The 11,832-nt window shown below is 33.2% G+C and overlaps 3 protein-coding genes across 6 annotated transcripts; 2 read left to right on the forward strand and 1 right to left on the reverse strand.

The window, feature by feature from the left end:
- On the forward strand, positions 1,811 to 3,179 carry LOC104732527 (protein SGT1 homolog A-like). Of its 2 annotated transcripts, XM_010452090.2 has the most exons (4): positions 1,811 to 2,214; positions 2,622 to 2,691; positions 2,857 to 2,912; positions 3,073 to 3,179. In XM_010452090.2, exons 1-4 carry the CDS (start codon positions 2,055 to 2,057, stop codon positions 3,114 to 3,116), a joined length of 330 nt encoding a protein of 109 aa, XP_010450392.1. In that variant the 5' UTR covers positions 1,811 to 2,054; the 3' UTR covers positions 3,117 to 3,179. The 2 variants fall into 2 exon arrangements, with proteins under 2 accessions (XP_010450392.1, XP_010450384.1); XM_010452082.2 differs by lacking the exon at positions 3,073 to 3,179 and having other exon boundaries at positions 2,857 to 3,032.
- LOC104732541 (altered inheritance of mitochondria protein 32-like) lies at positions 3,579 to 5,827 on the forward strand. Its single transcript, XM_010452103.2, has 5 exons — positions 3,579 to 4,011; positions 4,500 to 4,585; positions 4,669 to 4,977; positions 5,119 to 5,202; positions 5,286 to 5,827. The coding sequence occupies exons 1-5, from the start codon at positions 3,670 to 3,672 to the stop codon at positions 5,662 to 5,664; spliced, it is 1,200 nt and encodes a 399-aa protein (XP_010450405.1). The 5' UTR covers positions 3,579 to 3,669; the 3' UTR covers positions 5,665 to 5,827.
- LOC104732548 (serine/threonine-protein kinase D6PK) lies at positions 5,898 to 8,484 on the reverse strand. 3 transcript variants are annotated; one of them, XM_010452122.2, is made up of 3 exons: positions 8,256 to 8,484; positions 7,061 to 7,796; positions 5,898 to 6,976 (listed from the first exon to the last, which is right to left on the reverse strand). In XM_010452122.2, the coding sequence occupies exons 2-3, from the start codon at positions 7,693 to 7,695 to the stop codon at positions 6,115 to 6,117; spliced, it is 1,497 nt and encodes a 498-aa protein (XP_010450424.1). In that variant the 5' UTR covers positions 7,696 to 7,796; positions 8,256 to 8,484; the 3' UTR covers positions 5,898 to 6,114. The 3 variants fall into 3 exon arrangements, with proteins under 3 accessions (XP_010450424.1, XP_010450415.1, XP_010450429.1); XM_010452113.2 differs by having other exon boundaries at positions 7,061 to 7,801; XM_010452127.2 differs by lacking the exon at positions 8,256 to 8,484 and adding an exon at positions 7,897 to 8,174 and having other exon boundaries at positions 7,061 to 7,801.

Below are 11,832 nucleotides of genomic sequence, written 5' to 3' on the forward strand. Positions count from 1 at the left end.
GAGAAGTCAAGCCACCACTTCAACCTCCTGCTATCTGAGTTTTACCGCTAATGTACCACTCATTAATTGCATTTTGTTTTTTGCAAATAGTTGTTTTGCGTCTCTATCACTTAATTACGGTTATCAATTTCATATAAACAAAACGAGAAATAGTGAATATGAGTATATCTAGTATAGTATATGGGATGGGAAAATAGTGGTAAACATTAAGAACGAGTAATTCATGTATTAATATTTTAGTTTTTCCAAAAGTGTACCTAATAAAATATGAGACGAAAATTCGTAATGCGAGACAGATTCATAAAACTTTTAAAGTTAAAAACACTCCAATTTCCATAAAACTCTTTGAACAATTCAAAAATTATGTTTACTACACTTCTAACTGCCTCATCAATTCTTATTTTTAAAAGGATTGAAAAAATTATGATTTCCTTTAAATTCCCAATATTCCCTTAAAAGTTAAAAGGCACTGTAGAATTTCATTTGCATTCAAAAATTTCTATTGGTACGTTAACCACAAATCCCACTAACTAATTTATAAATTGCTAAATTAAACTCGAAGTTAAAAGCCTTAAACAATATAGTCAATACACTTTGTTTTAACATTAAAGGAAACATTTTATTGATGATAATCAGAACCAATACAACAATGGTGTCTCTCACTTGATGCCCTCTTAGCTAGGCTTTTACCTATAGTAATCGAGCTCACCTGATATCGAATCTTTCTTCTTATGTCCTCTTAGCTACAGTAACTGAGCTCATCTCATATTAACAAGCTACAGTAGCATTAATAAGTGACGTAACGAAACTTGATTTTATATTTTTTTCCGAAGTTTTGTAACTAGCTACAGTTGCATATATAATCAACACTACTAAACTTTTTTTTGTTTGGTTGAATGTTAAACACTACTAATTACTAAACTCCCAAGACTACTCTATTATTATTGTTAGTTTTGTCAACACTACTCTATATACTGATTATTAAAAATACATATTTAATTTGTCTAATGATTTTGTATTCCGTTCTTTTAAATGTTACTAGATTTAGTATATTATAAATTATATATGTGTCTTGATACCGTAACTTTATGCATATATATATAAGGTCTGTATTTCCAGGATTGAATTTAATATTCAAATGAACCTCTTCTAATCGTATTAGTTCTAGTTTCANAAAAAAAAAAAAAAAAAAAAAAAATCCATTCAAAAGGTTAAATAACTGATCAACCATCTTTTTTTATGCATATATAGTAGTCATAACTTAGATTCCATGTCAATAATTAATTTCACTTTGATGTATAATATCATCATATTTAATCAAAAATATTTTACCGAAGTAATTTCTAAGGTTTATCAGATTTTGACACCAAAAAAAAGGATCAATGATATGGTGGATTATAATGCATACATGAACTTTGCTAAATTCATTGAATTGCATAGTTGAAGATGCTATGCTATGTTACTGTTATGTCAGTGTTTTGACGTTTTACCTTTCTTTGAAAGATTCTACAGTATTTTTAAAATCACTTGTTATTCAATTGATGATTTTAAAAAATCTTTTAAAATCCTCTGTTATTCAAATTGAAATTTATGTAAAGTCATTTAAAATAATCTAAAATCTCTTGTTATTCAATCATGGATTTATAAAACTTACTTGAAATCTAGTGTTATTCAAATTATCACAATCTTTTTTTAGAATGCTACTTTAAATGATTTTGCAAGACTTTTGTTTGTTTTTTAGTTGACAAATATGAGTAACAAAAAATTTTAAAGGATTTCATTCAAAAAAAAAAAAACAGTCGATGGAAGATCCATCCAATTTATCGGCTTCTTCATCACACTTCACATTCTCTTTTCTCGTGATCACATGAAGCTGACTTTTGGTCAGAAACTCAGAATTCACATAGGTACTCTTTTCCTCACTGGTAAACTCAGTTTTATAACCAACCTTGGCCTCTACTTCATTCACACACATCCTTGTTGTTTTGATTTTATCATATTGGTAGTCTTGTCTTGTTCCCTCTTCTCTGTTTTTTTTTGTTACGCTCAATCCGATGGCTAAGGAGCTTGCTGATAAGGCTAAAGAGGCTTTCATAGACGATGAGTTCGATGTTGCTGTTGACTTGTACTCCAAAGCCATTGACTTGGAACCCAATTGTGCTGATTTCTTCGCTGATCATGCTCAGGCCTATATCAAACTCCTAAGCTTCACTGGTAAACTTCTTTCAATCTTCGTCTTTTACTGTCGTTAGACGCCTTTTGGGTTTCTGGGTTTTCATAATAGTTGAAAAAGATGTTGACTTTGGTGGATTCTGTGTGTGTCTAGGGTTTAGTTTTGTGTCCTGTCGCTTGGTAGTGTCACAATTCTTCCTAAAGTTTAGAGCTTTAGTATCCATTTAGTGCAGATATCTCAACCAACGTATCAAAATTGCTAGTTGTTTGAGCCTTTGGTTATGAATGTGGGGAATTTGGTTTAACAGAGGGGTAACAATATTGAAAGTTTTGATTTTTACTTGAGTGGTTAGTATGAAGTTCATCTGTTGAAAGTATCCCCATTGTTAGTTGTTAGTAGACTTAGTGTTATATGACTTCAGTGGTTTGATTTGTTCCTCAATGAGCAGAGGCCGTGGCAGATGCAAACAAAGCAATTGAGTTGGATCCTACACTGACCAAAGCTTACTTAAGAAAAGGGTACGTTATTGGTCTTTCCTCCTATGTATCATTGTTAGTCATGTCTTTAAGTTTTAGTGAGAGTTAAATTCTATCTGATTCCTTTGTTTGTCATATTAGCAGTTTATGCGGTTTACAGTCAAGTTATTAGTTCAATAGTTCATGTTTTGGTTTTTGTATTTGTAGAACTGCTTGTATGAAGCTTGAGGAGTATCGGACTGCGAAAACAGCTCTTGAAAAGGGTGCTTCCATCGCACCTAGTGACTCCAAATTTAAGAAGTTGATAGATGAATGTGTTCTGCGAATCAATGCTTAATTAAGCTTACATCATCATGTTTACCCTGTTTTTGTCCTTGTCCTCTGTTCTTCATCTCACTTGAAGCTTCTTTTTCTTTGTTACAGGTTTTAATCAAGAATCAAATCTCAACAATCAAATATGTTATTAGGGGATCTTCTTGATCAGATTTATTAGACTCTTTGGTGGTGACGACAAAGTTACGTCTTCTTCATCTCTGAAATTTTCTTATTTTGACATTGAATTTTCTTTCTTTTTTTGTGTTGTAAAATATTTTAAAAGTACCTAAACTTTACTAATAAAATCTCATAAAATCATATATCATTTTCCTTTTTTAAAAAATACAAAAACTCTCAAAGATACTCAAATCTCCTAAAAATCTCCTAAATCTTTCAAAATTCTAAAATATTAAAATCCTAACAAATCTTTAAAATATCAAGTTGAATACCCCCTCTTGGTATTGTATTTTCAAACTGTTATTTCGGAATACCAAACGTGTCGAACTGTGGTGCGTGACATCATCATAAAATCCATAATACTGTACACAATTACATACACTTTACCATATTATCATTAATTGAGTAATTAACAGCAAATAAAAATAAAAATATATATTTTAGTATTTTACTCTCCTCCTCTGCTTCTTCTTCTCCAAACTTTCAGTTTCGATCTCCAAAAAAGTTTGGAACTTTCCGTCGAATTAGATGGGAAGCGGAAGATATTTAGACGACCCTTTAATATTTACCAGAAACCCACCTTCCTTTTCGTCTCCCATCACCGAATCTAGCTTTCCAGACGAATCGATCTCTCGCTCAGGAAGCTACGAAAGTGAGAGCTTGCGAGGAGGAGATGGTGAGAGCATTAGCGACGCTGATTTCGGACTCGAGAGACTCGCCGGGACCGTACAGTTCTACGAGAGGCATGTCTTCTTGTGCTACAAAAAACCCTCCGTTTGGCCAGCGAGGATCGAAGCGTCTGAGTTTGATCGGTTACCGAGGCTTCTCTCTTCCGTTGTATCTGCGAGGAAGAGTAGTATGAAGAAAGAGGTGATTTTTGTTTCGACTCCCTTTTTTGGATTTTGAAGTTTCAGAATCTACTGTGATTTAAGTGAACTTAGGTCTGATAATTTCTGAAAAATTTGATCTACATTTGTTTGTGAGAGTGAGACTAACATAGGGGAGACTTCAGAGTAGATCCCTAACAAAGGTTTCGTCAGTGAACAATCCCTAATTTGAAACATGAGTCAAAATAAAAAAGGCATTACTTTGTTTTTGTATAGTGAAGAAGAGTTTCTTAGATCTCAGTGAGGATATTTGGGATTTTTCTTGAGTCAGGTTTATATTGTTAAGATTCTATGTGTCACAACTTGGGAACTTGTTGATTACTTTGTAGATAAAGTTTCAGATTTCACAATTCTAGTGTCTTTGAAGGAAACCTTACAATGTGGCTTCTTATGATCATGCACATCAGTTATAAACTATCTTTTGGATGTCTTCCTCATGTTTTTTTCAAAAATGTTTCGGTTGAATTGCAGACTCTACTCACAATATGTGAGGGACATGATGGAACAGAGACATCAAATGGGGATGTTCTGATATTTCCAGATATGATCAGATACAGGTACAACTACTACTCAGTAAGATATTGTGGTTGATGATTCTTGAGAAACGGTAACTCATTTTGGAAGTTTCAAAAAAATGCAGAAGGTTGACTCATTTTGATGTGGACACATTTGTTGAAGAGGTGCTTGTGAAGGGTGTTGAGTGGTTGCCTGGAAATCCTGAGTCTTTAAGCGGTTCATCATATGTCTTTATATGTTGTCATGGATCCCGAGACCGGCGATGTGGAGTTTGTGGACCATCTCTGGTCAGTCGATTCAGAGAAGAAATTGAACTATGTGGTCTTGGTGATGAAGTTTCTATCAGCCCTTGTTCTCACATTGGAGGTCACAAATATGCGGGAGATGTTATCATATATGGATTAAACATCAACCAGAAAGTCACAGGACACTGGTAAGTATAACAAGGCTTTTTGGAGTTTATGATGGATTGTAGTCTTAACCGAATTGGTATCTCGAAAGTTAAGAAAGAGAATGATATGTGTCCCTTCTAGCCGAGTTTTAAGTTATAATTGATTCTTGTCTGTCTCTTTAGGTATGGATGTGTGACTCTAGAAGATGTACCTCTTTTGTTGGAGCAACACATTAACAATGGCGTAATTGTAGACCGGCTTTGGAGGTAATATAAGACTAAAGCTTCTTGAGTTAGACAGTCTCTTAAATTTTCTGGCCTTTCAACAACACTTGTTGACTGTTTTCCAGGGGTGAAATGGGTCTGTTAGAAGAAGATCAAAAGAAAACTCAAGAACAAAGGCTCCAATTAAACAGCGACAAGATCAGCAACAGAGAGGTGACACAAGAATCAGTTAATGATAGTATCTGTTTCCAACAAAATGGGAACTCTAACTGTTTGGAGGAGAATCACACAGAGAAAAATACCTCGGAAAGAGTAACCTCTGTAAAAAACGCGTCTTTTCGGGTAACTAGCAGCGAGAATGTATCTTGTGGATTCAAGGTTTGTGCTACGATGTCAATGTGGTTGGAGAATTGGGAGAAAGAAGATACATATGCTGCTTTAGCTGTTGCTTGTGCTGCTGCATCTGTGGCTATTGCTTATAACTGCTATAAACAATTGAAATGAAGCAATGTGTTTTATGTCTAGCTTCTTCTATGCAATGGTAATTATCTCAGTCTTTAGACTACTAGATCTTTCCTCTTCGTCTGTATAGATTTATTTAGAAGAGGGTCTTAACTTTTATGTAAGAACTGATTGTTGATATAATATAATCCATTTTGTAAAGATATTACTGGCGTGTGTTTGAGATAAGATCGATGGAAGGCCAAACTTTGAGGATTTTGATATTGTGTATTAGCGATTCTCAAAGGTTCGTGTCTAACATTAAACTCAAGAAGATGGTACAAAGACTGTCTCACATTTTTGAAGAATGATTACAAATCTCATAACTTTTTCCAAGACGTGAAAAATATAACAACAAGGAAGAAAAAGAAAAAACACATTTTTCGAAACACTAAACAGAATTTGCAAAGAAACAATAGGAGGAGAATCATCAAACTGTGGAAACAGTATCTTTCAGAAGAAATCAAACTCAAGATAATTACTCTGATCAGATCTCACACTAGACGATGCAGCAGCCGGTACAGTAGGATTAGGATTCACCGGTTCAAGATCTACCGGTTTAGGAATCTCCGGTGGACTAGCACACCGAACCAGAGCCCAGTTCACTCCTTCAAAGAAAGGATGTTGCTTTATCTCTGTTGCTCCACGCTTGTAAGCTAACCTATGTTGAGGTTCTTTCACAAGCAAACTCCTTATCAAATCCCTTGCTGCAAAGCTAACAACTGGAGACTCCGGGAATCTCAGAGGCTGACCAACCACATTAAAGAGTGTTGCTCGATTTCCTGACCCTTTAAACGGTGTTTTACCAAACAACAGTTCATACAGAAAGATCCCAAAAGTCCACCAATCAACTGCACTTCCATGTCCTTCACCTTTGATGATCTCTGGAGCTAAGTACTCGTGTGTACCAACAAAAGACATTGAACGTGCACCTGTTGGCTCTGCAACAAGTTCTGGTAAGGGAGTAACTTGGTGGTTCCCGTTTTCAGTTTTAGGTTTCTTGTCTTTCTTGGATTTCGATGAGAAGAATCGAGGAGAGAAGCAAGATGTTGGAGCCATTGAGATGCAAGATGGTTGTTGGATACATGCAGGTTGTTGCGAGCAAGAAACTGAATTCTTTGACAAGCCTTCAGATCCAACATTGGCTGATCTGACTATCGAGAGGCTAACGGTACATCTTAGGGAGAGATCGAAATCCGAAAGCATAACATGTCCATCATCTCTAACAAGAACATTCTCCGGTTTCAGATCACGGTATATGATCCCAAGCATGTGTAGATACTCCATTGCAAGAAGCACTTCTGCTACATAAAACCTGCAAAAAACAGTAAGTTAATATAAACACACAAGACAGGTTTCTTCTTAGATAGAGAGAGATAAGTTTGAATGATTTATTTACTTGGCTGCTTGCTCGGTGAAACGTTTCCCTGGTTGCCTCTGTCTCAGTGTATGCAAATCACCTCCAGGACAAAACTCCATAACCAAACAAGAGAACTTCTCGGTTTCGAAATGACTATACAAAGTCGGGAGAAACGGGTGATCAAGACACTGCAATATCTCTCTTTCAGTTTGAGCCCTAAGAAGCTTTTTCCTGCTAGCCAAAGCTGTTTTATCCATAACCTTCATCGCAAAATAGCACCTTGTTCCATTCAACTCAGCAAGATGAACAGTTCCAATATCACCACATCCTAACCTCTTCAAAAGCCTAAAATGGTTCAAACCCAAACCACCATGTTTCGTTCTAACAGCTTGAATGGCTTCCCATCTCACATCATTCGCCTTGTGAGGTTTGTTGATACTGCTACTAAAGCTGCTACAAGTACTCTCATCGCTTATATCACTGCTTGTGCTCGGTCTACAAGTGCTACTCTTTCCACTCTCACCTTGCTCGTTGATCTTACTACTAACGGTTTTGCCGTCACTACTTGGATCAGCGAATGACAAACTCGAAGATACTTGATCTGCTAACGTGTTGATTGACATACTTTGACTTGAATTGGTAAGTGATCCTTCAGGAGTTTTTGAGGCCATCATGAAGGAGAGGAACAGAGAGCAATCTTGATTTGTGATTGTTATGAAAACCGATTCTTCACTCTAGTAATCAATATTGTCACAGATACCATCAAAAGAGTGACCTGATCTAGTCATCAAAAACAAAACAATAGCATAAGTTAAAAAAGCAGCAAGCTTGAGGATTCAAAATCATGAATAACACCAAACAATCACGGATCTTACTATGGATGAATCTCAAGAACGAAGTTGAGGTGTTATGGGATCTTTGAATACAAATCTAAGTGAGAAATCAATTGAATCATTAATAAACATAAACCTATTGAAGCTCTTCAACTAACCAAAACCAGTATAAAGCAAATCGAAAGCTTTTCATGCAAAAAAAAGTGAATTTTTTTTTTTGTTTTGTTTTTCTATTTTAGGTTTATAAACAGATCTCGTAAAAAGTAAGATGGAGAAGAGCCCCCAAAAAAAAGAGCTTTTGGATCTAACAAGAATCAGATAACAAAAACACAGAAGAAAGAAAGAAGAAAGGGAAAGAACAGAGCTTTAGAGAGAGAGAGAGAAACCCATTAAATTGTTACCTGAAAGTTTTGATTTTTAAGCGATAAAGATCACGAGACACTCTTTTTCGAGAAGAAGAAGAGAGAAGGAGAGAGAGAGAGAACAGTCACTGTTCATGTAAGGCTGTGGAGAGAGAAAGAGATAGATGAACACATCTGCTTGTTTCCATGGAAATGGGGATAGATAGAGAGAGTGTTGAGAAGAGAGAAGATAGAGAGTTTGGGTCTACCATGAAAAGAGGGAAGAAGGAGAGAGAGGGTCAAAGAAAAAAGTTGATTACTATTTTTTTAATTATTTTTTAGGTAAATTTTTAATATTTTGAGGGATTCAATTATTATTATTTTCAATGTATATTTTTTGTTTTCTCCAAAATGGAAGACAAAGGTTTACATCAAGGATGCTCTCTCGTGAGCTGTTATAGTATTTTGAGGCTTTTTAGGGGAAAACCCAAATACATTTTGATAGAGATTATTTGTATATTTCAAACATGTTTGATTTTTGGATTAATTTTTTATGTATAATCGATAATCATAAAATATAATTAAGTTTGTCTTAAAATTAATTTTATTTTTACTTTCACTAAAGTTTGTATTCTATCTCTTAAAACTTTTTCTAACTAAAAATATACTAAAACATTAATTTCATTAACTTATTGTAAGTTTTGATAGTCTAATATATTATCTATACTTATAAAGCAATCGTGTATTGTTGATAGTATGCAAAAATTATTAGCAATTTTTTCGATCACTATCAAGTTTTCCTTGTAGGGATTTTAGTGAAAGTTCTTAAACCTTATGAAATTATCGTTTTAAACCAAAATAGATAAATAGAAATAAATTTTCAAAAACAATTAACATTCCAAACAAAATTAAAGCTTATTTATGTGTGTTATTTTGTTTATTAACCTGGCAAATATTTAGTTACAATGAAATCCACCATCTAAAACTTGAGAGTTTCAAAGATGTCCCCAAAAAAAGGTTTTGAGCAACTTCTTATCAATTTTAATGTTAAGTTTCCTAAGATTATAAGATTATTAATTTCTTTCNAGTTAAATCCACCATCTAAAACTTGAGAGTTTCAAAGATGCCCCCAAAAAAAAAGCTTTTGAGCAACTTCTTATCTATTTTTAATGTTAAGTTTCCTACGATTATAAGATTATATTTTTCTTTGTTCAAAGGTTTTCTTGCATTAAATTAAAAGATATAAGTTTACATAGCACATAACTATAAGATCTGATCATACAACATGTTTTTTTCCCCCATTTAATTGAACATGAACAATGTTTTTTTCTAGAAATTGTTCAACAGGTAGTTGACAAACCAGAAGATTGTTCAACATAAAAAAACACAAGTAGGTATTATTTGTCCATTTTAGTTTATCTATCTCTCATATAATTCTTATTTTAACTTCATGCTTTTAGATCCGATAACTACGTCAATTTTAGTAGAAAAGCTCAGATCCAACAATAACGACAATTGCTTTCTACACGATTGGCTTGGGACGTGGGGAATCTTTTTTCATAACAATCTCAAATACTTCAATAATAACCAGTGTTCAAGAAAGCGGTCTAGGCGGCCGCCTAGGCGCTAGGCGCTCAGTAGACGCCTAGATGACCGTNATCTTCTAAGTTCTAACTATGGCATCGATCACTCAACAATATATTCGGTTGGCTCTATCTAACAATAACAACTCCGATCCGCCTATCTAACAATACCATATCTGTTTAATCACTCCGAAATAAATTTTCATAAAAGCTGTGAATTACCGTATTTATGTTGTATCATTACCAGTTCAATTTTCATTCATTTTGTTATATACTTATATCCCCTTACAATAATAGCCTTAGCAGATGGATACAATCAGTGTTCAAGAAAGCGGTCTAGGCGGCCGCCTAGGCGCCGTCTAGGCGCTAGGCGCTCAGTAGACGCCTAGATGACCGCCTAAACCGCTTAAAATTACATAAATTGTATTTTAATATTTATTTTTGATTTTTAAATTACATATATTAAATTATTATGTTTTACATCTATATATGTAATTATAAACAGTTATATGTTGTTAATATAATTTAAATAAATGTATTTTTTTTACTTTTGTTTATAATTTATATATTTTTTTATTTTTTATAACATATATTTTTATATAATTTTATATATTTAATGTTTTATGTTGTAAACGCCTAAACCGCCTAAAAACCGTCTAGTCCCCGACTAAGCGTTCTAGGCGCTAGGCGCTGGATCACCGCCCAGATACCGCCTAGCGCTTTCTTGAACACTGATAATAACAAAAGAAGTGTTATGTTAAAATACTAATCTACGGTGGGTTAATAAAAGGTTTACCATTGACACTTGAGGGATTACGTTTCTAAGTTTTCTTATTGCAATTTAAACCATACCTGAACATCTCAAATGCTTTAAATTTTAAATAGCAAAAAAATATTCTTTTTTTATACAAATTTCAGGGTTTCAATACATATTTCATTCGGATTCTTTGGTTATAAAGAGAAGAGAAAATATTAACAAATTTATATATGATTGAAGGTTGAAAGTTTTATCCTGAAAATTGAAGATTTATGAATTCTTTAAAATACAATTTAATCATCGTTACCAGTTGCGACTGTTATAAATAGCATAAATACCTAGTTTTTCACATGTCCCTAAAATTAGTTTAGATTTAAATTCAAAAATCTTTTGTTATTATATAACTATACTTTTTAATTTATTATTGAAAACAACCTAAATATTTAAATTTTCATGTTCTTTACTGTTTTGGTTAAAATTCAGTAACTCTAATAATTTGTAAAAAAAATTGTGTTTCACTAAACTAAAGTCAGCCAAAATATTTCCTTTATGTTGGGCGTTATCTTATAAAAAGTAAAAACTGACAGTAACTTGTTGTCTTTTCTTTTTATTTTTATTTTTATTTTAGTTTCTATAATCTTATGTCGTATTGTAAACTTGTATCCAGTTAACTTCTGTTTGATTAGTTTATATCCAGTCTACTTTAGTACAACCCAAATGTCAGAACATAGTCCACATGATTTTGTTTGACGTTAGAGATAAAAAAAAAATACACCTGATTTATTTTAGGTTATATCTTTTTTTTTCTGAAAAAGGTATATCTTTTTTTTTGTTATAAAATATAACCATCTTTTTCGCTGCAAAAATGTTCTTTACAACAGCAGACAAAAAAAAATGTTCTTTCGAATATAATAAAATCACGAAAAAGTAAACAAAATTATATATGAATTATTTCATACCATCATAATACAAAAATTGATTGATTGAAACATATAATCGACCAGTTAGATATCTTTAATGATTTTAGAATATTGGACATAAATATATATACAAAAAAAAAGTGAAGTGAATTATGCAAATATGTGAAAAAGAGAAGTTAAGGATAAATAATCTAATTAAATATTGAGAGGTCCCCAAACAAGATCTGACAAAGATAGATGAAGAATGGGTTGTCATGTTCTCCAACACAAGTCCCACTTTGGAGAGAGATGTGTATCTCTCTCTAACTACTTACAACCAATCAACAGCTCACTGCCAAATCCGTAATTTAATAAACAGTTTTCTGAAGAAAAAGAAA

This window comes from Camelina sativa, chromosome 2, assembly GCF_000633955.1.
Source record: "Camelina sativa cultivar DH55 chromosome 2, Cs, whole genome shotgun sequence".
In the NCBI taxonomy this organism is placed as follows: Eukaryota; Viridiplantae; Streptophyta; class Magnoliopsida; order Brassicales; family Brassicaceae; genus Camelina; species Camelina sativa.